This window comes from Protomyctophum parallelum, assembly GCF_964188405.1.
Source record: "Protomyctophum parallelum genome assembly, chromosome: 13".
NCBI classification, from domain to species: Eukaryota; Metazoa; Chordata; class Actinopteri; order Myctophiformes; family Myctophidae; genus Protomyctophum; species Protomyctophum parallelum.
In genome coordinates, this window is record NC_139708.1 from 48,415,345 (window position 1) to 48,439,537 (window position 24,193).

Below are 24,193 nucleotides of genomic sequence, written 5' to 3' on the forward strand. Positions count from 1 at the left end.
GTAAAGACATCAGGATTAGGTTAAACCTGGCTGTTAGCCTGGTCCGGAGCAGGCTAAGTCCAAAGCATTAGTTTCCATGGTAACTAATGTAGCATCACTTTCATGAAACCGAATCAAGCCTCAACATATCCAGGTTAACTGGTTAAATTAATCTGCCAAGATTAACCAGCTTTCATGAAACCGGTTAATCGCTGATCCAGGATATATTAAGCAAAGATATCTGTTAAATCCCGGCTTAATCTCTAATCCCAAGTTTCGTGGAACGGTACACAAAAAAGGAGAGCTAAGTTCCTCTCTGGTAGGTACACGCCTGCCTGGCACCTCAAATAAGCTACTGTCAGGAAACCGTTACAATATGTTTACTGTGTTTTATTTTAGAGCTTTTTCTACCTGTTCTAACTTCTACATGGCATAGCCCAATTTGGGCACATGCAAATAAAGTGGACCGTGACCTTTGACCTTGCTGTATTGCGCCTCGCTGTGCCCAGGTTACCTCCAGAGCTTCAGAAGAGGCTTCTGGCTCTGCTTCTGTCCACCTCGGTGGAGCAACTCCAGGTGCTGAGCTCTGCCGTGCTCAGGGAGACACTGGCCCCTGCTGGGCAGGACGGGAACTACAGCGCCGCCTCGCAGGAGCCCAGCAGTCCACCACCAAACAGCCATGCTGCGGCACTATTACTCTCACAGGTCGGTCCTCCTATATCCAGTTTCTGTTGTTGGTTTGTACTAAAAAACAGTTACATTATTTATTTATTTTTTCTCCAGAATAATTGATCATTCCAAATGACTGCTTATTCTGCAATCCTGCAACCATGTTTGCGTATAGATATTGATTCAATGTTCTAGCTCAATTATTTCTATATCTTTCACTGTTCTCAGCTGTCTGTCTACGTATTCTGCTATCTGTTCTGTTCTGTTCTCATCTGTCTGTCTATGTATTGTATTCTACTATCTGTCACATTGTTGTCTGTCTCTTTCCATTTTCACGTGCTTTCGCTTAATGTCAGAATACTGATATAATATTGGTTTCAGCTGTTTACAATTCCACAACATGCAAACATGACCCGCTTTAATTACTTCAGTCTAAATTAGTAGCTCATTGCTCAACACAAGTATAGCCTATAATTAAAGGCATTTGAAATTACATAAAAATTTTAATGTTCAGGATTCCAATTCAAAAATAGCAACAAAAAATAAATCAAGATTTCAATTCGAATATAGAATACAGATCTACAAGCTCGAAACGCAGTGCGACGTGTTTTGAGCTTGTAGATCTGCTATTGTTTTGCTACAACAGCAATGTGGCCCCTCTGGAGTGAGTGTGGAAATGTAGTGGCCCTCGCCATCGTCAAAGTTGCCCACCCCTGGCCTAACCCATCTACCTCTAAAAATGAGTAGAAAATAAAGATGTTGCATATTTTTCTCCATTTAGTTTTTTTTTGTCTGTGCTGTCTCGTATACATACAGTGACCCCTACTGGAAACATAATTCCTCTCTGAGCCTTGAGGTCTAGCTATAGCTGCATAGCAGAAATGGAAATTAAATAAATATATATTAAATGTCTTTTTGTGAACACTGTGTCATGTGTTTGGCCCCTTATGGAAAGCAGATGACTGCTTCATCTTCTTAACTTTTACCAGATGGAACTTTGAGGCTGTCTATGTTGGCATTCAGAGATTGTGGAAGAGACTGTCTGGCTTGAGAGACTACTCTCTCTCTCTCTCTCTCTGTCAGTGTTGTTTTTGGCAGCAAATTTTGATTTTAGTTTTAGTCATAGTCTCTTGAATAGCTTTCATTTAGTTTCAGTCACATTTTAGTCGCCTGGAATATTTTAGTGTTACTCTAGTTTTGTCGACTAAATTTCACAAGACGTTTTCTGGCTAAATCTACAGTTGATTTAGTCGACTAAAATGTATTTTGGCGGTTCTTGATGCCGTCGTAATGGCAGATGTTCTACCGGTACTTGCGTTGTGAGCTTGTAGATCGACTATTCTCAGCATACAACCAAGCGTGAAAATGACTTATACTGGATCTCTTGTCTCTTGTCCCTTCCTAACACTTTAGTCTAGTTTTTATGCGTTGACGACATTGTCAATATATTTAGTCTCTGTTTCAGTTTTTAATTTAGTTTCCATTGAGTTTCCGTCGGTGAAAAAAAGGTATAGTTGACGAATATTTTCCGTCAGTGTTATTAGTCGACGACCTCAACACTCTCCCTTGTTTTTCCTCCAGACGACCTCCAGGACTGGCGTGTCGTCTTTTTGCGCTCAGCTGTTGCGCAGCCTGGAGGCCAAGTCATCCGAAGGACCGCCCCACTCCCTCACACACACCCTGCCCATCCTCAACAGTCTCCTCTCGCACTGCCCAGACAGCCTTACTCATGGTAATCACACTCACACACACCCTGCCCATCCTCAACAGCCTCCTCTCGCACTGCCCAGACAGCCTGACTCATGGTAAGTGGTGGTAAGAGTAAATAAGTAGCCTTGTCAAGCCATGAGGCCCATAGGGGCAGGAGCCTATCTCCTGTTTCTGTAGCGTGAGGCCCATAGGGCAGGAGCCTATCTCCTGTTTCTGTAGCGTGAGGCCCATAGGGCAGGAGCCTATCTCCTGTTTCTGTAGCGTGAGGCCCATAGGGCAGGAGCCTATCTCCTGTTTCTGTAGCCATGAGGCCCATAGGGCAGGAGCCTATCTCCTGTTTCTGTAGCGTGAGGCAGCTTGATGTACAAGTACACCCCCTGGACATGACGCTAGTATGTTGCAGGGACTGACCCCCCCTCCCAATCCAACCCTTGATGCTGAGTGTCAAGCAGGGAGGCATTGGGTCCCATTTTTACAGTCTTTGGTATGACCCGGCCGGGGATCGAACCCCGACCTCCCAGTCTCAGGGCGGACACTCTAACCACAAGATCACTGAGCTGGTGGTGGAGTGGAGTGGTGGTGGTGGGGGAAAAAAGGTTTTTTTACATAGCAAAATTACCAATACTGCAACAGAAATACTCAAGTTTTCAAATGATATAACAAATATTTTGAAAATGGCAGATCTGCAAGCTCACGCTGCGTCACACACAATGCTGTAGATCGTCTGTTTTCAAATGGCCGAAATGTATACTGAGGTGATTAATGTATGTTTTAATGTATGTAATAATAATCAAAATCCAAGTAACTAATAGCCTAATTCAAGTTTTCAAATAAATGTAGTGGAATATAGTACAGTATTTGTAGGGCACGGTGGTACAGTCGGTAGTGCTGTCGCCTCACAGCTAGAAGGTCCTGGGTTCGATTCCCGCTGGGTTTGCATGTTCTCCCCGTGTCCCCTAGGGTAGGTACCCTCACATGTTTCTCCCGTGTCCCCTAGGGTAGGTACTCTCACATGTTCTCCCCGTGTCCCCTAGGGTAGGTACCCTCACATGCTTTCCCCGTGTCCCCTAGGGTAGGTACCCTCACATGTTCTCCCCGTGTCCCCTAGGGTAGGTACCCTCACATGTTCTCCCCATGTCCCCTAGGGTAGGTACCCTCACATGTTCTCCCCGTGTCCCCTAGGGTAGGTACTCTCACATGTTCTCCCCGTGTCCCCTAGGGTAGGTACTCTCACATGTTCTCCCCGTGTCCCCTAGGGTAGGTACTCTCACATGTTCTCCCCGTGTCCCCTAGGGTAGGTACCCTCACATGTTCTCCCCGTGTCCCCTAGGGTAGGTACTCTCACATGTTCTCCCCGTGTCCCCTAGGGTAGGTACCCTCACAAAAACATGCAGTAATCCTGGTCTCTAAACTTCCTCCCCCTGGCCAGCCGGGGCGCCTGATGGAGGGGAAAGGAACTGGTTGGAATAACGTGTTCCTTCCACACGCTACGTCCAACCAGGGAAATTCCCCCCTGTCAGGTGCACTCATGCATGAAGGAAGCATGAGTTCAAGTCCGTTGCTCTCCCCAGGTTGGCGGAGGGTGTGTAGAGCCCAAGGAGGCGACTGTGGCTCAGGAGGTAGAGCAGGTCGTCCAATGATCCGTGGGTTGGCGGTTCGAATCCCGGCTCCTCCTCCTGTCTACATGTCGAAGTGTCCTTGGGCAAGACACTGAACCCCACATTGCTCCCGATGTGCTGGTTGGTGCCTTGCATGGCTTCCACTGCAATTGGTGTGTGAATGTGTGGGTGAATGGAATGTAATGCGCCTTGGATAAAGGCGCTATATAAATGCACCGTTTACCATTTTTAGAGCCCATTAGATCATTGACACAGGGGTGAAAAATGGGTTACAAAATCGTGCGATAAAAATGATAACGAAAAGTACAGTATTTGCCTCTGAGATGTAGTGGAGTAGAAGTGAAAGTATTGGAAATACCGAAAGTACAAATACTGAAAGTACAAATACCGCAAAATTGCACTTTTCTTTTTCTTTGTGTCAACCGACAATCGATTTCTGGCTTGCCGTAGATCATGTGACCCTGCTGAGCAAGAAGCTTGTCGATTGGCTGCGCTATGCCAGCACGCAGCAAGGGGGAGGAGTCTCAGTCGGAGGATTCTTCACAGGGCCCAGATTACGTCAGGTAAGTCAAAGTGGGGTGTTTGTGTGTTTGTGTGTGCGCTCACCCCGGACACTTCCCTCCCCCATTTCCTTGTTTTATCTCTCTCTCTGTGACTGTCTCTGTGTCTCTGTGTCTCTCTCTCTCTCTATCTCTATCTCTATCTCTATCTATCTCTCTATATCTATCTCTATCTCTATCTCTATCTCTCTCTCTATAGCCGGGGCCAATAGCAGAGCTGGACGGGACGGTGTCGGGTGACTTCTTCACGGTGCTGTGCGTGGGCCAGGGCTTCACCGAGGACCAATGGATGAACGTCCATTCCTTCTCCATGCTTCGCCATTGGCTGCTCACGTGCCACGCCTCCTCCTCCGGTGGCAGCGCCAACGTGGACACAGGTCGGTGTGACCTCGTCTCTCTGACCTTGACCTTGACCTCTCTGGCAACAACCAGGTGTCCACATGTATGTCAAAACAACCGGGTGTCCACACGCCCTCGGTTCCACTGGCGCCTGACGACGCCTTTTTGAAAAAGAAAATCCTCTAATCTGGTGTTCAGGTGATGATATCCACATTACATGCACAATATAATTACAAATTCTTTATTTTATTTATAATGAGCTTTGGTGGCAACGAGGGGCCAAAACTGGTATCCACCTGGTGGCACTGGATGAGTTCCGATAAAGCTGTTCTGGAGCTTTTAATTGTCCTGTGCTGATATACTTTGCTGTTTGGTCAGAAAGTGAACACCCACACATGCAGCCAACCTCTACACATCAAACCAAACTACAGCACTTTTACAAAGACCAGAAGGTCAACCAAAGTGCTGTACACGATCATAAAACAAGCATATACAATCAACATCATAAAACAACTAAACAAGCATATACAATCAACATCATAAAACAAGCATATACAATCAACACAAATAGCATAGTAGTAAAACAACATTGAAGCAACACAAGTATTAGGACAGGTTAATTAGGTCATCACATCATTGAAGGCCAGGGAGAAGAGATGGCTTTTTCAGGCCTCTTAAGGAGCGGGCAGACGGTTCCAGGGCACAGTCAGGAGCATTCGGGCCTTTTATGGAATAATTATGGACATTATTTATTAGTTACACTCAATGTCGCAAAAGAACATGCAAATGTAAATCAGACATGTTTCATCTTTCATCAGCAGCAGCCAACCTGTCCCTGTCTCACTCCCTCTCCAATGGTAAGACATGTCCCTGTCTGTCTCACTCCCTCTCCAATGGTAAGACATGTCCCTGTCTGTCCCACTCCCTCTCCAATGGTCCAAGCCTGGCAAACCGCATGACCTCTATAACTTCTGACCGCTAACTTCTGATTGGCTTGGTTGGTGTGGAAGTGGTGGTCAACTCACCGAACCATGACTTAGAGCTGGGCGATATTACTGTATCACTATTCATGGGGCCAGACGTCGATATTATGAAGTGGTAGACTAGACACGTTTACATTTTTATACGGTAAAGCATAGGCCTTTTTATTTAGCGAAATTTAATTTGTGAATAACACAAGTTGACAGGAAAGCAAGTTAAGCAACACAGAGAGAGAGGAGATTACTTTAGTGAGTTAATTAGTTTTTCTGTTTATCTGAAGTCTCGATAGCATTAAATGTTTGTATCATTCATTTAAGAGCAGTGTAGAAGACCCTTCTTCGATCATAATCATGAAAATGATCTCTCATATTGGAGAATTCAGCATATTGCCCATAACCTGACGCTGCCAGATGGGGGCGGTATTGGGTAACCATGTTCCCCAACACAGCACTCATCTGGGATCTCTCAGGGAGTTGAGCTGACAAAAATCTGTTCCGTACCGAACCAATCAGCGTGAGCTAAGGGCGGGATATGTGCGAAACCGGATGTGAAGCTATATAGACACGTCAATATGATTGGTTGTGTTTGCACGCCCACACGGTGATAGACAGACAGTCCCATTTAATCATCTACCAAGTATGTTGAAAAAAAGGAACAGCCCCGTCATTGAATTTGCTTCCGCGATCCCAGATCCGAATAAGCTGTGAAACAAATTTGTGTAGCAAGCTTCTTGGATCTGGCAGCGTCAGGTTATATTGCCCAGCCCTACACTCTGATTACTCTCCACTCATAATAATAACGCTTAATCCTAACCCACGGCTCTTAAACCTTTACTGCACTGTCACTGGTTTCTCGCCCCTTTGTCTTCCCTCAAATCTCTGGCTGACTACATAAAGCTGAACCGTACTGTACCGTACTGAGAGTGACTAATGAGCCACTATACCTCTGATCAGATCTTCTGCTCATCGCGATGCCATGTTCAGTGGGTGGGTTTCTTTTCTTCCCCACATCCAGTATTGTTTTTGTCGACTAAAACTAAGGTGCTATTTACACGAGGATGGTGTTCATATAAAACGTCAAAATAAAGTATCGTTTGCTGCTGTCATTTAGACGAGAACCGTGTTCTCAGGAGGTGAAAACGCAACGAAGTGAAAACGCCTCCCAGAGTGGAAATCTTTGAGAACATCGTTTCCTATGGTCTCCATATAAACAGGCAAAATGGTGAATCCGCAAAACTTATGACATCATGGCTCACGTTGGCTCACAGCGCATATGTTTATTACATTGATGCAGAGCAATATCATTATGATATAATGGAGTTCCTGAACAAGCCTCCCTCCTCGCCTACAAAGTGCTGCTCATCAGAGATGTTGAATGTAAAACCATGATGTAAATAAAAAGCCTTGTGATAGACGGCAGCCGCGGCAGCAGCGTTTATGTAGCCTAATGTATTATAATATATATAACCATCCCGTGGCGCTGCCCTGAGCAGTGTTGCGCAGGCTTGCGTGAAGGAGTTCTTCTTCTCGTACGTGGGTGACCTGTCTATTTGGCAGCCCGTTATCGCCACCTAGCGACAGTATAGCATAATAGCACATAATATCATAACGTGTGCGTTCTCGTGTAAAGGGTAAGAAAAAATGAGAACGCAACGGGACTTTGACGTGTTATATGGAGATGGTCGCCGTCTAAAAGAGGCCTAAGACGAAAAATGTTCGACTACCTTTTTTTCACTGACGAAAACTAAATGGAAACTGAATGAAAACTAAAGCTATTATGACTAAAACTAAGCTAAATGTATTGACAGATAGAAACTAGACAAACATGTTAGGAAGGGGACTAGTGGACAAGAGATCCAGTATAAGTATATTTTATTATTTGGTTGCATGCTGAAAATAGCAGATTTACAAGCTCACAACGTGTCGCGCTGCTACGCTTTGTGAGCTTGTAAATCTGCTATTGCTATTGCTATTGTGAGCTTGTAGATCGGTTATTGAGATTGGTGATCAGTGTAAAAACTGTCATTACGATGGCATCAAGGCCCGCCAAAATACAATTTAGTCGACTAAATCAACTGTAGATTTAGTCGACTAAAATCTTATGACATTTAGTCGACTAAAACATTCCAGGTGACTAAAATCTTCAAGAGACTATGACTAAAACTAAAATGTCAATGTTCTCAAATAAAAACTAAGCTAGCTAAGTTTTTCAAGTTGATTTAAAGATTTTGCTTTACTTTAAAACAAAATTACCTTTTAAAAAAAAAAAGTAATTTACACCTGAGGCAGATTCCAAAAAACACCTTCTAAAATCTAAAACCTAACCTAAGGTTTCTGAAATCCTTCAAATTCTGATTAAAAAATGTAAAAGAATAATGATGTTGCTACATGTATAGCAACAACTAATGACACTGCCTAACGGGTCCATTTGGATTCATAATTATCATTTGTCTGGGGACCCCCCTGGAACTCTCTCAAGGACCCCTAGGGGTCCCCGGACCCCACTATGGGAACCACTGGATTAATGCAAAACATCTGTCAAAACGTACAGGAGGTGGCCAGGTGACCCAAACCTCTGGCATCGGACAGACTTTAGTCATTTGTGGAGTTCAAATGAAACTGGGATTGGTTAACCATTTGTTTACCAATTCAGTTTGTCATGCTTATTATTTAATGTTTGATTTTTCTCACCCTGCTGCTCACTTATTCCCTCCTTTTTCTTCTTCTCCCTTTCTGGAAAACTAAAAATAATAATAATATGGAGCTTACAAAATAATGAATTTCACCTGTAAACCAGTGATGTGACAATGAATTTGATTGTGATTCTGGCAGAAAGCAGTCTAAATCTTATTGACTTCTGAATTCATCTAATGTTGTGTTTTTTTTTAATCTAAGGCGGTGTAATAACTATTCCTAATCTGTAATACTGAATATTAGTAATGCACCTGTGATGATAATCGGATGGGACCATAATAGGATATTATGTGATTCTTCGTTTCTAGGTACAAACTGATCCTCCATGGGTTTATTTAGTTTTTCCTTTTTTCAGTGACATCCTTTTAAATAAGTTTAGTCTCTTAACCCATTCTTTACGTCGGGAACCCCTGTTGGTGTTTTAAGCATTATGTTACACTTTAGAGGTCGAAAAATAGCAGATCTACAAGCTCATAGCTTGTAGGTCTGCTATTTATTTTTTCATCGTGAAAATGAGGCACAAATCTTTGAATTCATATTCTGTCGGAGCGAACGTTTTTAACTCGCATCTTTGCTTCTGGGCGGGTCCCTGGAACAACATATTTTCAGATAGGGGGTCCCTGGAACAACATATTTTCAGATAGGGGGTCCCTGGAACAACATATTTTCAGATAGGGGGTCCCTGGAACAACATATTTTCAGATAGGGGGTCCCTGGAACAACATATTTTCAGATAGGGGGTCCCTGGAACAACATATTTTCAGATGGGGGGTCCCTGGAACAACATATTTTCAGATAGGGGTCCCTGGAACAACATATTTTCAGATGGGGCTCGTGGCCAATTACATATAATTCTGGGGGTCCTTGACGTGAAATAGTTTGACATAGGAACATATAATAGGGTTTTTCAGAAAACTGTCAAGATTTAGAAGGCATTTTGTTGAATCGTCCTCTAAATGGGTTTAACTGCTATTGACAGATGACCGGTCAGAGGTTGATGGCTCAGTGGTTTCCATGGTTTTTATTGACAGATGACCGCTCAGAGGTTGATGGCTCGGTGGTCTCCATGGTTTTTATTGACAGATGACCGCTCAGAGGTTGATGGCTCGGTGGTCTCCATGGTTTCGGCCACGTCCTCTTCCAGTCGCCTGCTTCCTCCTAAGGAGCGTCTCCGAGAAAAGGCCTTCCAGTACTGCCAGCGCATCATTGAACAGAGTGACCGCAGTGAGCAATGCACTTCTATTCACATTTAGAAAAGTCCTTCCAGTACTGAACAGAGTCATTGAAGACTGACCGCAGTGAGCAATGCACTTCTATTCACATTTAGAAAAGTCCTTCCAATACTGAACAGAGTCATTGAAGACTGACCGCAGTGAGCAATGCACTTCTATTCACATTTAGAAATGCTTAGGCCAGGGGTGGGCAACTTTGACGATGGAGAGGGCCACTATATTTCCACACTCACTCCAGAGGGCCACATTGCATATTGTGTCATAGCAAAAATAGCTGATCTACAAGCTCAAAACGCGTCGCATCGCGACACGTTTTGAGCTTGTAGATCAGCTATTTTTGCTATTATTTGTATTGAAATCCTGAATTGTTTTTTTGCTATTTTTGAATTGGAAACCTGAAAAGTATATATTGTTTTATTTCAAATGCCTTTAATTATAGTCATGTTAACTTAATGAACTAAATACGAATACATTGGACATAAAGAAAAAGACGATAACATTTTAATGATGGTCATAGTATGTGTTTTGCAGTTCATCCTGGGCTCGCCTTTTGCCCATTGCCAATTTTCTGCAATTACGCTATTCAGATCAAACTGTGGATTTGTTTGTGCATGTCGGAAACACTCTTCATCACGTGGATAAACGGCATTCGTCCAATAATTTTAATTGGAGCTCATCTAAATGAATCGTGAATCTGATCTGTGCAAGCCTCCATCATAATTTGTGATCAATTCTAAATCAGTCTTAATGTCTTCTCTTTTTTTCCCTCAGAGGCAATCAAGAGAACGGATACAGATCTGCAGAAAGCGGTGAGTGAAATATCCCATACCAGTACCGACAGACTGACAATGCATGAATGTAAGTGTTTTTGGAATTGCAATGAATTAATAATTAACTTATTATTATTATTATTATGAACTAATTGGACAAATCCCCTGGCTGGACTGCCCCTTACTCTCACCTGCACAGGAGAGTTACTTTTGTTGAGTCGCTTGTCCTAATAGTGTATTGTTCTCAAACCATCTGTATTTGTATTTCATCTTTTTAGTTTTGTTTCTATAATAAAACATTCCAGGCGACTGAAATGTGACTAAAACTAAATGAAAAGTCAATTCAAGGGACACTGAAGTGATTAGGCGCTTTCACACTGTATTTGGCACCGGGGCTAAGTGAGGTTTTATAGGCTTATGGGCGTAAAATGAATGTTCACACTATTACACTAGCAGTGTGTTTTTGTCCCGCTGGGCTCGGGATTAGCTTTCGGGGTTAGCCCCCAGAAGCTACTTAACCCATTCTGACCTGAGATCAGATTCATAACGAGGTTTCCACTGGACACACACTGGTCTGATTAACCCATTCTGACCTGAGATCAGATTTTTAAAAATGTCAGTCGCTCTTCGATTTTTCAAAAAATAGCAGACCTACAAGCTCGTATACGAGCTTGTAGATCTGCTATTTTTAAATAGCTAAAGCACGACACGATGCCGACACCAAAATGGGTGCCCGGTCAGAATGGGTTAAAACCATGGTGGCTGAATGGCTGCTACTGTGTGAACTCGGCTCAGTGCTCGGGCTGAGCTGCAGATATGAGGTCAGCCGTTGCTGACCAGAGCTGAGCCCGGCCAGAATTATCTCTAAGCTTTGGGCCGGCACAAAATGTGTATGAGCAACGGGGCTCCATGGGGGGCGCCGCATATCTTTGGTCCGACGTACTAGTACTGACCGTCCGACACGCAACAGTCCGACACCCTACCTACCCCTAACCTAAAGGGGTAGTCCATATACTGTCTCCGACCACCGAACTTTTCGTCGGAAAGATCAGACTTTAATCTTTTCTCTGAAGTAGAGTTCGGAGAGTCACAACATCTGGGAGTGCAGCTTTCAGAAGAAAGATTTGGAGGAATGCGTTTCAGAAGTTGCGAGTGACGTCATGTTGTAGTTGTACCGGAGCTTTCCGACGAAAAGTCCGATGGTCGGAGAGAGTATGGACTGCCCTTAAGTATTTTAGCAACTTAAATGGTAAATGGTGCATTTATATAGCGCCTTTATCCAAAGCGCTTTACATAGATTGTGCATTACATTCACCCATTCACACACACATTCATACACCGATTGCGGCGGAAGCCATGCAAGGTACCAACCAGCACATCGGGAGCAATTTGGGGTTCAGTGTCTTGCCCAAGGACACTTCGACATGTAGACAGGAGGAGCCGGGATTCGAACCGCCGACCCATGGATCATTGGACGACCTGCTCTACCTCTTGAGCCACAGTCGCCCTAAACTTAGGCTTAGGGTTACTTTTAGTAGCGAATTCAGATTTAACACACCATTGAACTTTAGGCCTGCCTAGGCGTCTTAAACAATTTAGTTTTAATCGAGTCTTATAGCCATCTAAAAAATTAACACTGGCATAGAGAAACTAAAGCATAATTGCCCAGACTCTTCAACAAAGATGGCAAAAGCAAGCCTTCTTTGTCCTGTACTTAATACTTATGCATACAATTGTATCATGGTACAAATTTAAAACACTGAAGTCCTTTAAACCAGAAACCTAACCGCACGCGGAAGCCACGGGTGAGTCTCCTTCCTCTGTGTGTGTGTGTGTGTGTGTGTGTGTGTGTGTGTGTGTGTGTGTGTGTGTGTGTGCCAGTGCCTGGTGGAAGCGCTGTGTGTTCTGGACTGTGTGTTGACCTCTCCTCCCCCTGTGTGTGTGTGTGTGTGCGTGCCAGTGCCTGGTGGAGGCGCTGTGCGTTCTGGACTGTGTGTTGACCTCTCCTCCCCCTGTGTGTGTGTGTGTGTGTGCGTGCCAGTGCCTGGTGGAGGCGCTGTGCGTTCTGGACTGTGTGTGCGTAGAGGACGTGTCGTTGGTGTACAGAGCGTTCCCGTGCGTGAAGGCCCTGTACGGTCGTCTCCACACCGAGCCCTCCTTCGCCCGGGTTCTCCTCCCCATCGCACAGTTCTACCTCAACCACGGTGCGTGCGTGTGCGTGCGTGCGTGCGTGTGTGTGTGTGTGTGTGTGTGTGCGTGTGCGTGTGTATCGACGTGCAGTGGTGGAAAGTAACTATTAAGTACTATTAACCCTATACATTTCGGGCCATTTGTGTGACATTCTGCAATATGAATACTTGTTTAGGACTTTTAAGTACATTTTCAATTCCGTATTTCTTTTACTTGTAACGAAGTAGTTCTAAATTGCACTATTGGTACTTTTACTTAACCCATTCTGGGCGGGAACCCCTTTTGGTGTTAGCGTTACGTTGTGCTTTAGCTATTGAAAAATAGCAGATCTACAAGCTCATAGCGCGCCACCGAGTGGCGCGCTATGAGCTTGTAGGTCTGCTATTTTTGAAAAATCGAAGAGCGACTGACATAGAAACATGGCTTTTTCAGAAAACTGTCAGGATGTAGAAGACATTTTTAGAATCTGATCTCAGGTCAAAAGTACATTTTCAATTCCGTATTTTTTACTTGTAACGAAGTAGGTCTAAATTGCACTATTGGTACTTTTACTTAAGTAAAACAATTGAGTACTTCTTCCACCTGTGTGCGTGTGTGTGTGCGTGTGTGCGTGTCACGTGCGCGCCCATGCAGTATTGCTTCTGCCCGTTCCATTTCAACAACAGGCTCACTTGTGAAGACTGTAAATGGAGGCGTGTCCACTAGGGGTCACTGTAACATAATCTCAGTATCATTTTGTTTGTCATTTTATACAAGGCTACTGTAGGATTCTTTTCCAAGATATAAACTGAAAACTAAATAAACTAAGCTATGATGACAAAAAACGAAGATTAAATTATTGACAATTTCGTCAACAAATTAAAAACTAGACTCGAATGTTGGGAAGAAGGGACTTAAGTGGACAAGAGGTCCAGGGTAAGTCATTTTACACGTTGGTTAAATGCTGCAAATAGCATTTAACCCATTCTGGGCGGGAACCCATTTTGGTGTTTTACCCACTCAGATCGGGAACCCATATTTGGGTTCTGTACTGTATGTACAGTATTCAAAAATGTAAACATTTTGATTCTGCTATATAAATATAGATTTAGAGGCGTTTTTACAATCGGCCTCAGGCCTAAATTAACCCCCCCGCCCTATTCTACAAAATCTGCTATTTTCGCTATTTTTGTCCAAAACAAAGTGCCTTCTTACGGGATTTCAGCCCGTAAGAAGAGGGCCCACAACTGGGCTTGTAGAACTTTACTAGACACTAAACACTAAGACATTCCAGGTGTACTGTCTAAAATGTGACTAAAACGAAGTGTTTGTGCGTGTGTGTGTGTGCGCGTGTGTGTGCGTGTGCGTGTGTGTGCGTACAGGGGAGATGGCGGCGGTGGACTGTGAGTGTGTGTGGAGGCTGGTTTTGGGTCGCTTCCCCTCCGAGCTGTTCAACGAGCCCCTCTTGGCCCACGAGCTGCTCCGCTTCCTCAGACAGAACCTCCCCAACCTGACGCTCCGCCTGCCCCAGTACACCCGCTCCTTCCCCAACCTGCTCAAGGTAAGGAAAGGAAAGGTACCATGTTTACCCAGGGTAACTGGACTAAGGAAAGGAAAGGTACTATGTTTACCCAGGGTAACTGGACTAAGGAAAGGAAAGGTACTATGTTTACCCAGGGAAACTGGACTAAGGAAAGGAAAGGTACTATGTTTACCCAGGGTAACTGGACTAAGGAAAGGAAAGGTACTATGTTTACCCAGGGTAACTGGACTAAGGAAAGGAAAGGTACTACGTTTACCCAGGGTAACTGGACTAAGGAAAGGAAAGGTACTATGTTTACCCAGGGTAACTGGACTAAGGAAAGGAAAGGTACTATGTTTACCCAGGGTAACTGGACTAAGGAAATGAAAGGTACTATGTTTACCCAGGGTAACTGGACTAAGGAAAGGAAAGGTACTATGTTTACCCAGGGTAACTGGACTAAGGAAAGGAAAGGTACTATGTTTACCCAGGGTAACTGGACTAAGGAAAGGAAAGGTACTATGTTTACCCAGGGTAACTGGACTAAGGAAAGGAAAGGTACCATGTTTACCCAGGGTAACTGGACTAAGGAAAGGAAAGGTACTATGTTTACCCAGCGTAACTGGACTAAGGAAAGGAAAGGTACCATGTTTACCCAGGGTAACTGGACTAAGGAAAGGAAAGGTACTATGTTTACCCAGGGTAACTGGACTAAGGAAAGGTACTATGTTTACCCAGGGTAACTGGACTAAGGAAAGGAAAGGTACTATGTTTACCCAGGGTAACTGGACTAAGGAATGGAAAGGTACTATGTTTACCCAGGGTAACTGGACTAAGGTAAGGAAAGGTACTATGTTTACCCAGGGTAACAGGACTAAGCTCAAGAACTTCTTTACAGCCAGGCCCTGCTCATAGAACATTTCATGGTAGGGGTTCAATGCCTTGCTCAAGGGCACTTCAGCGGTGGTAATTTTAACGTGCCAGTCCGGGGATACGAACTAGCCACCTTCCGATATCAAGACCAGTATTTTACACTGGTTGGGGACCAGCCAGTGTAAAATACCCGGTAAGCTGGGGCCTCGAGTGGCTTATTGCTTTTCTAAAACGGTTACAAACATATAGCAATATTAACCTAATAAAACGATTGAATTCACAAAAGTAGCTACGCTTTGCGCCACCAGAGCGAGCAGCCACATCACTTCCTTGTTTTGCTCGGCAAGTAGCCCCAGTGATTGAAGGAGTGGGTTATTGGTGGAATTTACACCGGTCACGTGACGGTAACCAGCCAATCAGAATCAAGTATTGGGGACTACCCGTTTTAGAAGGTTTTGATTGATTGATTGAAATATTTATTAACAGTTTGTAGAATTTACAGTACATTTTAAGCACAAACTCAATACAAAGACTGTCAACTGTGAGTGGACGACCCAATTAAGCATTACACTTGTTTACAACAGGGTCCACATTGTTCAATTCATCAAAACATTTAAAGACATACAAACATTTAGAGACATACAAATAGACATTTCTATGTAGCTAAAGAACAGAACAGGAATTCATCATAATGGGAAGCAAAAAAGGGAAAAGATACAATATACAGTGAGGGAAAATGGGGTGGGGGGGTGGGGGGATTCAGATTTTACAGAGGCCAGTTTCGAATTGCAGCCATCCGTAGGTGCCCTTTGAGAGCGGTTTTGAAGGAGTCAAGGGATTCACATGTCTTAATGACTGTTGGTAGGGCGTTCCACATTTTTGTGGCATAGGAGCGAAAATAATTTAGTCCCTTGTTTGTGCCGAATCTGGGTTGTACATGGTTTGTTGCACTCCCTCTGGTGTTGTGGGTGTGGACTTCATTTACATTAAGGAAGTATTTAGACAGGTACATGGGTATCTTGGTGGTGTATCGAATCTTGTGGACCAGACCCATTGCAAGATGCTGTACTCTGTCGACGACCCTAAGCCATCCCAGCCTGTCAAAGTGGGCAGGGGTGAGGTGGGTTCGGGGGGTGAGGCCAAGTAGGAGCCTGACCAGTTTGTTTTGGGAGGTCTGGAGCCTTGTTTTAAGGGCCTTTGAGGTGCTGTGGTACCAAGAGGTGGATGCATAGTCAAAGAAACCTTGTACGAGGGCTCCTGTTAAGGTCTTCAAGGTGTTTTTGCTGACCAGTGAGAGGTGCATTTATATAGCGCCTTTATCCAAGGCGCTTTACATAGATTGTGCATTACATTCACCCATTCACACACACATTCATACACCGATTGCGGCGGAAGCCATGCAAGGCACCAACCAGCACATTGGGAGCATTTTGGGGTTCAGTGTCTTGCCAAAGGACACTTCAACATGTAGACAGGAGGAGGAGCCGGGATTCGAACATGGCATGACGTTTTACAAGTGTTGCCAAAGCACAATCACAGATATGACAAACGACAACATAACAACATAATATCAATGACATGAAAAAAAATAAAAAAATAAAAATAAAGCAGGTGGTGCAGAAAATAAAACACGGCATACTGTATGTGTGTCCTACTGGTTGTCCCTTTTCTTGTGACAGGAATTGACATATTTTGCAGCCAAAACTGCACATTCTTTTTGTTCCCCCAGAAGGAGTGGTAATTTTTCCATTTCTGTCATACTTCGGAATTCTCTGTCATACTTCGGAAGAACTCCTCTCTAATAATTGTGTTAAGAAGTGTAACTCTGTCTCTATAGCTCCGTCATATCTCTCTGTCTCTGTCTCTGTCTCTGTCTCTGTCTCTGTCTCTGTCTCTGTCTCTGTCTCTGTCTCTGTCTCTGTCTCTGTCTCTGTCTCTGTCTCTGTCTCTCTAGTTTCTGGCGTGGGACAGTCCGGCGGTGGTGGATGACTTTGTGGATCTTCTGCCCTCTCTGGTGACTGCTGGTACTGCAGTGGAGCTGCTGCACTCTCTATTGGACCTGCCCTGTCTCACTGCCGCGCTGATGCTTCAGCTCAGGTACATGCACACACACACACACACACACACACACAGTGAGCTCTTTGATGTATAATGCATATGGTTTAGACCTAAGTTCGTGTGACCAGATTTGACTGAGAGACTGCCATTGCGCAAATTCCAGCTTTTCACCAGAGGAGAAAACCTTTTTTTTTCCAAAAATGAGTTAATGGCACAGGCAGACTCTTCACATACTACAGCATATCTGAAATAAATGTCAGAGCTGAAATGTAATGTAATGTAAATATGAAATAAATGCTTAAACATGTAGCTATAGGTGTAATGTTAGAGACCACAGAAGACATGTAAATATGAAATAAATGCTTAAACATGTAGCTAGGTGTAATGTTAGAGACCACAGAAGACATGTCAATATGAAATAAATGCTTAAACATGTAGCTAGGTGTAATGTTAGAGACCACAGAAGACCTGTCAATATGAAATAAATGCTTAAACATGTAGCTAGGTGTAATGTTAGAGACCACAGAAGACATGTCAATATGAAATAAATGCTTAAACATGTAGCTAGGTGTAATGTTAGAGACCACATTACTCTATAAGCCATATCTCCAAAACTGGTGTACCAAACTGGACAACCAATATGTCAATTTGAAGCTATGATTCCCTGCTTTCATATGACATGAAAAAACGAAAATTCTAAAAACAGTTTTCTGAAAAACCTATGTTTCTATGTCAGTGGTTCTCAAACTATTTCATGTCGAGGACCCCTAGAATTATGTGTCTGGCCACTGACCTCCATCTGAAAATATGTTGTTCCAGGGACCCCTCTCCCAGAAGCAAAGATTTGAGTTAAAAACGTTCGCTCTGAAAGAACATATATTCAAAGATTTGTGCCACATTTTCATGATTTTTCAAAAATAGCAGACCTACAAGCTCGTGGCTATGAGCTTGTAGATCTGCTATTTTGCAATAGCTAAAGTATAACATAATACTTAAAACACCAAGAGGGGTTCCCGCCCAGAATGGGTTAAAAGTGGTTAAATCTATTGCCCTGCAAAGGTTTGTTAGAACACACAAACATAATGTTTAAAAATAAATAACCTCAACCCGTGTACAGTATGTGTTGGGAACCACTGCACTATATCATACAACTGGTGGCCCCCACCTTCACTTAATGTGGCCCTCAGGTTAATGTCAGAATACTGATATAATATTGGTTTCAGCTGTTTACAATTCCACAACATGCTAACATGACCCGCTGTAATTACTTCAGTCTAAGTTAGTAGCTCATTGCTCAACACAAGTATAGCCTAATTAAAGCGCCACCTGGTGGTCACCAGTTTAGGCTTTGAGTGCCAATTATCCCATTATAAAGAGAGAAATAATTTGTATGCATGTCATCACCTGTACACCAGATTAGAGGAATTTTCAAAATATGGATAAAAAATATATATATATATTTTTTTTAAGAATATTAAAAAAAAAAAAAAAATCCAAGGGAAGACGTCTTGTCGTCTGTGGCATCCGGTACTTAATTGGCAATTAGACGTCTTGACGTTTATGGCTACTAAACAGTTTTAAAGGCATTTGAAATTACATAAAAATGTTAATGTTCAGGATTCCAATTAAAAAAATGCAAAAAATAATTCAAGATTTAAATTTGAATATAGCAAAAAATAGCAGATCTACAAGCCCAAACTGCGACGCGTTTTGAGCTTGGATCTGCTATATGAGCAATGTGGCCCCTCTGGAGTGAGTGTGGAAATATAGTGGCCATCGTCAAAGTTGCCCACCCCTGCTGTATATAATGTACCACACATGTACGCATGTATTACAGGTCATCATACTGTAAATATTATGTACCACACATGTACGCATGTATTACAGGTCATCATACTGTAAATATTATGTACCACACATGTACGCATGTATTACAGGTCATCATACTGTAAATATTATGTACCACACATGTACGCATGTATTACAGGTCATCATACTGTAAATATTATGTACCACACATGTACGCATGTATTACAGGTCATCATACTGTAAATATTATGTACCACACATGTACGCATGTATTACAGGTCATCATACTGTAAATATTATGTACCACACATGTACGCATGTATTACAGGTCATCATACTGTATATATTATGTACCACGCATGTATTACAGGTCATACTGTATATATTATGTATTACAGGTCAACATATTTCCCCATCTCTGACCCCGGTGGGCGTGGCCTGTTGTCATTGGAGGCGTTCAGAAGCCCCTCCCACCGAGGGATGTTCCAGTTCCTGCTGCGCGGCGAGGCTGGCTCAGGTACTTTGTTCAACCAATGAGAGAAGCTCTTTGTTCAACCAATGAGAGAAGCTCTTTTCCAACCAATGAGAGAAGCTCTTTGTTCAACCAATGAGAGAAGCTCTTTGTTCAACCAATGAGAGAAGCTCTTTGTTCAACCAATGAGAAGCTTTGTTCAACCAATGAGAGAAGCTCTTTGTTCAACCAATGAGAGAAGCTCTTTGTTCAACCAATGAGAGAAGCTCTTTTCCAACCAATGAGAGAAGCTCTTTTCCAACCAATGAGAGAAGCTCTTTGTTCAACCAATGAGAGAAGCTCTTTTCCAACCAATGAGAGAAGCTCTTTTCCAACCAATGAGAGAAGCTCTTTGTTCAACCAATGAGAGAAGCTCTTTTCCAACCAATGAGAGAAGCTCTTTTCCAACCAATGAGAGAAGCTCTTTTCCAACCAATGAGAGAAGCTCTTTGTTCAACCAATGAGAGAAGCTCTTTTCCAACCAATGAGAGAAGCTCTTTTCCAACCAATGAGAGAAGCTCTTTTCCAACCAATGAGAGAAGCTCTTTTCCAACCAATGAGAGAAGCTCTTCTCCAACCAATGAACTGGACGCCATGTGTTAATTTTGTTGACTGAGACCACTGTTGTTTTTGGCAGCAATTTTTTTGTTTAGTCAGTCCTTGGAATGAAACTTTTAGTTTTAGTCACATTTTAGTCACCTGGAATGTTTTAGCGTTAGTCTAGTTTTTGTCGACAAAATCTATAGTTGATTTAGTCAACAAAAGATTTTTTGTCTAGTTTTTATTTGTTGACGAAATTGTCAATATATTTAGTCTTAGTCATCATAGCTTAGTTTTCAATTAGTTTTTATTCGGTTTTCGTCAGTGAAAAAAGGTAGTCGTAGAAATGAACACTGACTGAGACTAGAGAAAAGTTGACTAAGGCTTTTGATATTTAGGCCTAGATTTTGAAGGTGCGTTTTACCAATGGTAATACATAAATTGGCCTCGCTCTGCGCACATTCGTATTATGAAAGGCATATCGGCCCGTGTTGAACGCACTGGCCCGTGTTGAACGCACACACATTATGGCTTACCGCGTTCCTGAATATTTTAGCATTGTGGGAGTGTCCATATGTTAATTATTTTCGCTTTGCGCAATTTGCTATTAAGCCCCTTGACCTAAAGACACTCAGCGCATAACGATTAGACGTGGGTCTGACCACCTCGTAAACGCAAAAAGCACTGTTTGATTTGCCACTTGAGCGGCTCTGTGAGGCTGCTAGAGTGTTGCCATGTCTGTTTATTATAAGCGGCTTATTTTTCTGTAAAGTTGCTTTCTGTGTGGTTGCTTTTCTTGTTTCTAAAGTGGTTATTTGGGCTTTTCTCCTAATGTTGTTTAAACCAGTGATCCTCACACAGCACATTCCCATGTCAAGGATCCCCAGATGAATGCATTTGCCTAACTAAGGACGGCTAATCCAAAAATTAAATTAAAAGATTACTTTTGAAAATAGCAGATCTATACCAGCTCACAATGCATCACATTCATTCATTAAAACTATGAACTCTGACTGCAGGGGGATATATAATGATCATTATAACAATGTGCAAGAACATATTTAAAAAGAAGGAAGAACTTTATATTTGTGGACAATCAAAATATGTTTTTTTATTTTAATGTGGTGTCATTCAAATTAATCTGGATATGGCAGACTCACTATTTAGAAAATAAAAACATGGCACTTCATTTAAAATAGGTTACAGACCCCTGTTATATGCGCTTATTTTTATAGACCTATTTACTTGTTTCTATGAGACATGGCAGTTTTGCGTCTTTTTTAAAAAAAATGTTGAGATTAGAAACGGCCATAATTCTTTCATTTCTCAACCTTAAAAATAAATAAAAACATCTCCATAATCCGTGGGAAGTTTGCTTTCATATGCTGTATCACACCCGATTCAAGTCTTCTTCAATAAAATGCTACGAGCGAACTCAGCGAAGACCATACCATCGGGGCCACAGCATTACGCAGCACGCATTCAACTCATTCCTTCGTCGTGACTTGAATGAAATAAAATATAATAAACGTTATTTTACTGGTGTTTTTCAATAGAAACAAATAAAGAGCGTGTGTAGGCTACTGTGTGCAAGTGCAACAGTGCATATACATGCATGCACTAGGCTATATTTCTTCCGTGTCGGGATGGTGATTGAGCTCTTCAAGTTCACAGCCCGTTTGTCTTTCATAAAAAAACGTTGATATTAGCCTATAAACACTCATGGTTCTCTCATTTCTCAACCGTTTTATTAAATGTAAAAATCTCCATATTCCTTAGGAATCTTGCTTTCATTCGCTGTATGGTACATGGTTCTATCGTTATCGAATTAAACAATATCAAACGAACTTGCATGTTCGGGGGTTAGACGATTCTGGGAACATTACGCATGGATTGCCAATTTGCCAATATGCTGCTATCTACTCGCAGTTCCATTCCGATCTGAAAGGTAGGCCTATAGGTGGGTCTGTTCTTTTGAGGCATAAAGGTGATAGCATGCAGTGCAATAGGAATAATTAACCCAAATGTGACAAAGTCATGTCATGTCTTCTATGGTGCCAGCCTGAAGAAATGTAATGGTTCTGGTCTTGACAGCCCATACATCCAAACGGATGCATTACTGTACTACTAATCCAACTACTAATTACTGCACTACTAATTATTTGAAAACTTTAGTTCCCTAGTTACTTTGTAGATAGTGATTCCTACATTTCAGTCAGGACAATTTCCTGAATGGATGGAATATATATTTGTGAATCATGTGAATGAATGTGTGATTGGATGAAGTGAATCATGTGATTGAGAACGTGATGCTGAGTCGACCCAATGAACGGCCGCTGGCGACGGCACTGAGTTTCCTGACTGGACTTGCTCTGCGCACGTCTGTGACATCACGTCTGTGACAGCTACACAGCTACTACCTATATGGTAGTAGCATGCCAAGGAAGCCCCATAAGAGAAGATATTTAATCGCATCTCTGGGACCCCCAACGTGTATATATATATTGTAAAATCAATGTTAATTTAACTCAGAGTGTACAAATGGAACCGTTCGGGTCCATTTTGCTTCCATTTGTACACTCTCAGAGTTACAGACCCATGAGGGTCCATTTGGTTCCATTTGTGCACTCTCAGAGTTACAGACCCATGAGGGTCCATTTGGTTCCTAATTATCATTCAGCTGGGGACCCCTGGTGTAGAACACACCGTTGCTTTGCTATTTCCTATTGGTCGTTGAATCCTTGTTCCTTTTCTTTTTTACCAGCTGCAAGCTGGTCAATATTAGCTTTCCATAGTTCCGACCGAGTAGCACACACTGGAGATCATTTTCTGCTACTGGTTGCCAAGCCTGCATATTTCCAGCCTAACGTGGATTCATTCACATTTCACAGTTGCTTTGCCTGGTTTGGTTTTTGGAGGCTGCTTAGCTTATTTCTGTCACGACAGTTCCCACCACTGGCAACAACCCATAACATCCCATCGTCTGCGCGGCATGGCTATAGTCGAGCAGTTCTGATTGGCTGCCTCGTCTCCAGCCATGTTGCCTCAGAATTCTTTAGGGTCACTAATATGAGCATAACAGCGGAGCGCAGCTAAAAAGTGGCATAACGTCAGCAGCAGACCCACAGATAATAATAATAATGCAGCTGGTAATTAATTGATTTAATCGATTTGGGCTTGTTTTTTTCATCATCAAAGGCGACACCATCGACCGCCTGAGCGAGCTCCACGAGCTGCTGGCCGAGGCCGCTGATTGGCCCAGGGTCGTCCAATGCGCTCAGACCGCCCCCGTGCTCCTGCACGTCTACTTCAACAGCGTCGTCACGGTAACGACAAACACACGGTCTTATTAACCTATTTTTGGGGGCGGGGACCCCTTTTGGTGTTTTAAAGCATTATGTTATAGTTTAGCTATTGGAAAAATAGCAGATCTACAAGCTCATAGCGCGCCACCGAGTGCCGCGCTACGAGCTTGTAGGTCTGCTATTATTATTTTTTTATCGTGAAAACTGTCAGGATTTAGAAGGCATTTGTAGAATCGTCCTCCGGTCTAAATGGGTTAATAAAACCCTATTTGGTTGTCGTTGAGGTCAGGCAAAAGTCTCGTATCGTGTGTGTCTAGCAAAATGTTGTGAGAATAACCGATCGATAAGCTCACAACATGGGCTTGTAGATCTTATTTTCTCTATTTCTGAGAATTTCCTGAAAAGTAACATACGAGGTTTCCACCTGACATGGATGATATGATGACAGATCATTGTGAATGTTTTTTTGGTGGGATATGCCATGTGCATGCGTGCGTGCGTGCTTGTGTGTGCGTGTGTGCGTGCTCCAGGTAGCTGATGAGAAGTTGTCAGCCCAGTTGGTGTTGGTTATCCTGGAGAGAAGCAGTCTTCTCCTTAATATTCCTAAATACTTCAAGGAGATACACAGGTAACCACACACACACTCACACTCACACTCACACTCACACTCACACACACACACACACACAGCTTTGTTAACTCCAGCAAGCAGAAGGCACAGGAGAGATCCATGATTGTTTGTTTTTCACCCTAAAGTTCCAGGCTTCCCCAATAGGCGGCCCACGGGCCATTTGCGGCCCGCGGAGCGCCCCCTTGTGGCCCCTGGAAGAAAAAAGGAAAAAATAAAAATTGGT

General features: G+C 42.9%; 2 protein-coding genes across 4 annotated transcripts in view; one reads left to right on the top strand and one right to left on the bottom strand.

Moving 5' to 3' along the window:
* Positions 1-24,193, bottom strand: part of cdc42ep1b (CDC42 effector protein (Rho GTPase binding) 1b) — a 232,022-nt gene that overhangs the window by 66,403 nt on the left and 141,426 nt on the right. The gene's annotated exons all lie outside the window — the stretch shown is intronic.
* Positions 1-24,193, top strand: part of ap5z1 (adaptor related protein complex 5 subunit zeta 1) — a 37,226-nt gene that overhangs the window by 4,409 nt on the left and 8,624 nt on the right. Inside the window, exons 3-15 of one of the 3 annotated variants that reach the window (XM_083779749.1) lie at positions 489-684; positions 2,230-2,380; positions 4,428-4,540; positions 4,737-4,914; positions 5,695-5,733; positions 9,634-9,774; positions 10,554-10,591; positions 12,594-12,756; positions 14,104-14,282; positions 17,071-17,213; positions 19,382-19,500; positions 23,233-23,360; positions 23,870-23,967. In XM_083779749.1, the coding sequence (XP_083635875.1) occupies positions 489-684; positions 2,230-2,380; positions 4,428-4,540; positions 4,737-4,914; positions 5,695-5,733; positions 9,634-9,774; positions 10,554-10,591; positions 12,594-12,756; positions 14,104-14,282; positions 17,071-17,213; positions 19,382-19,500; positions 23,233-23,360; positions 23,870-23,967 (1,686 nt within the window). The remainder of the gene's footprint in view (positions 1-488; positions 685-2,229; positions 2,381-4,427; positions 4,541-4,736; positions 4,915-5,694; positions 5,734-9,633; positions 9,775-10,553; positions 10,592-12,593; positions 12,757-14,103; positions 14,283-17,070; positions 17,214-19,381; positions 19,501-23,232; positions 23,361-23,869; positions 23,968-24,193) is intronic. The other 2 variants (XM_083779750.1, XM_083779751.1) reach the window with 2 other exon arrangements.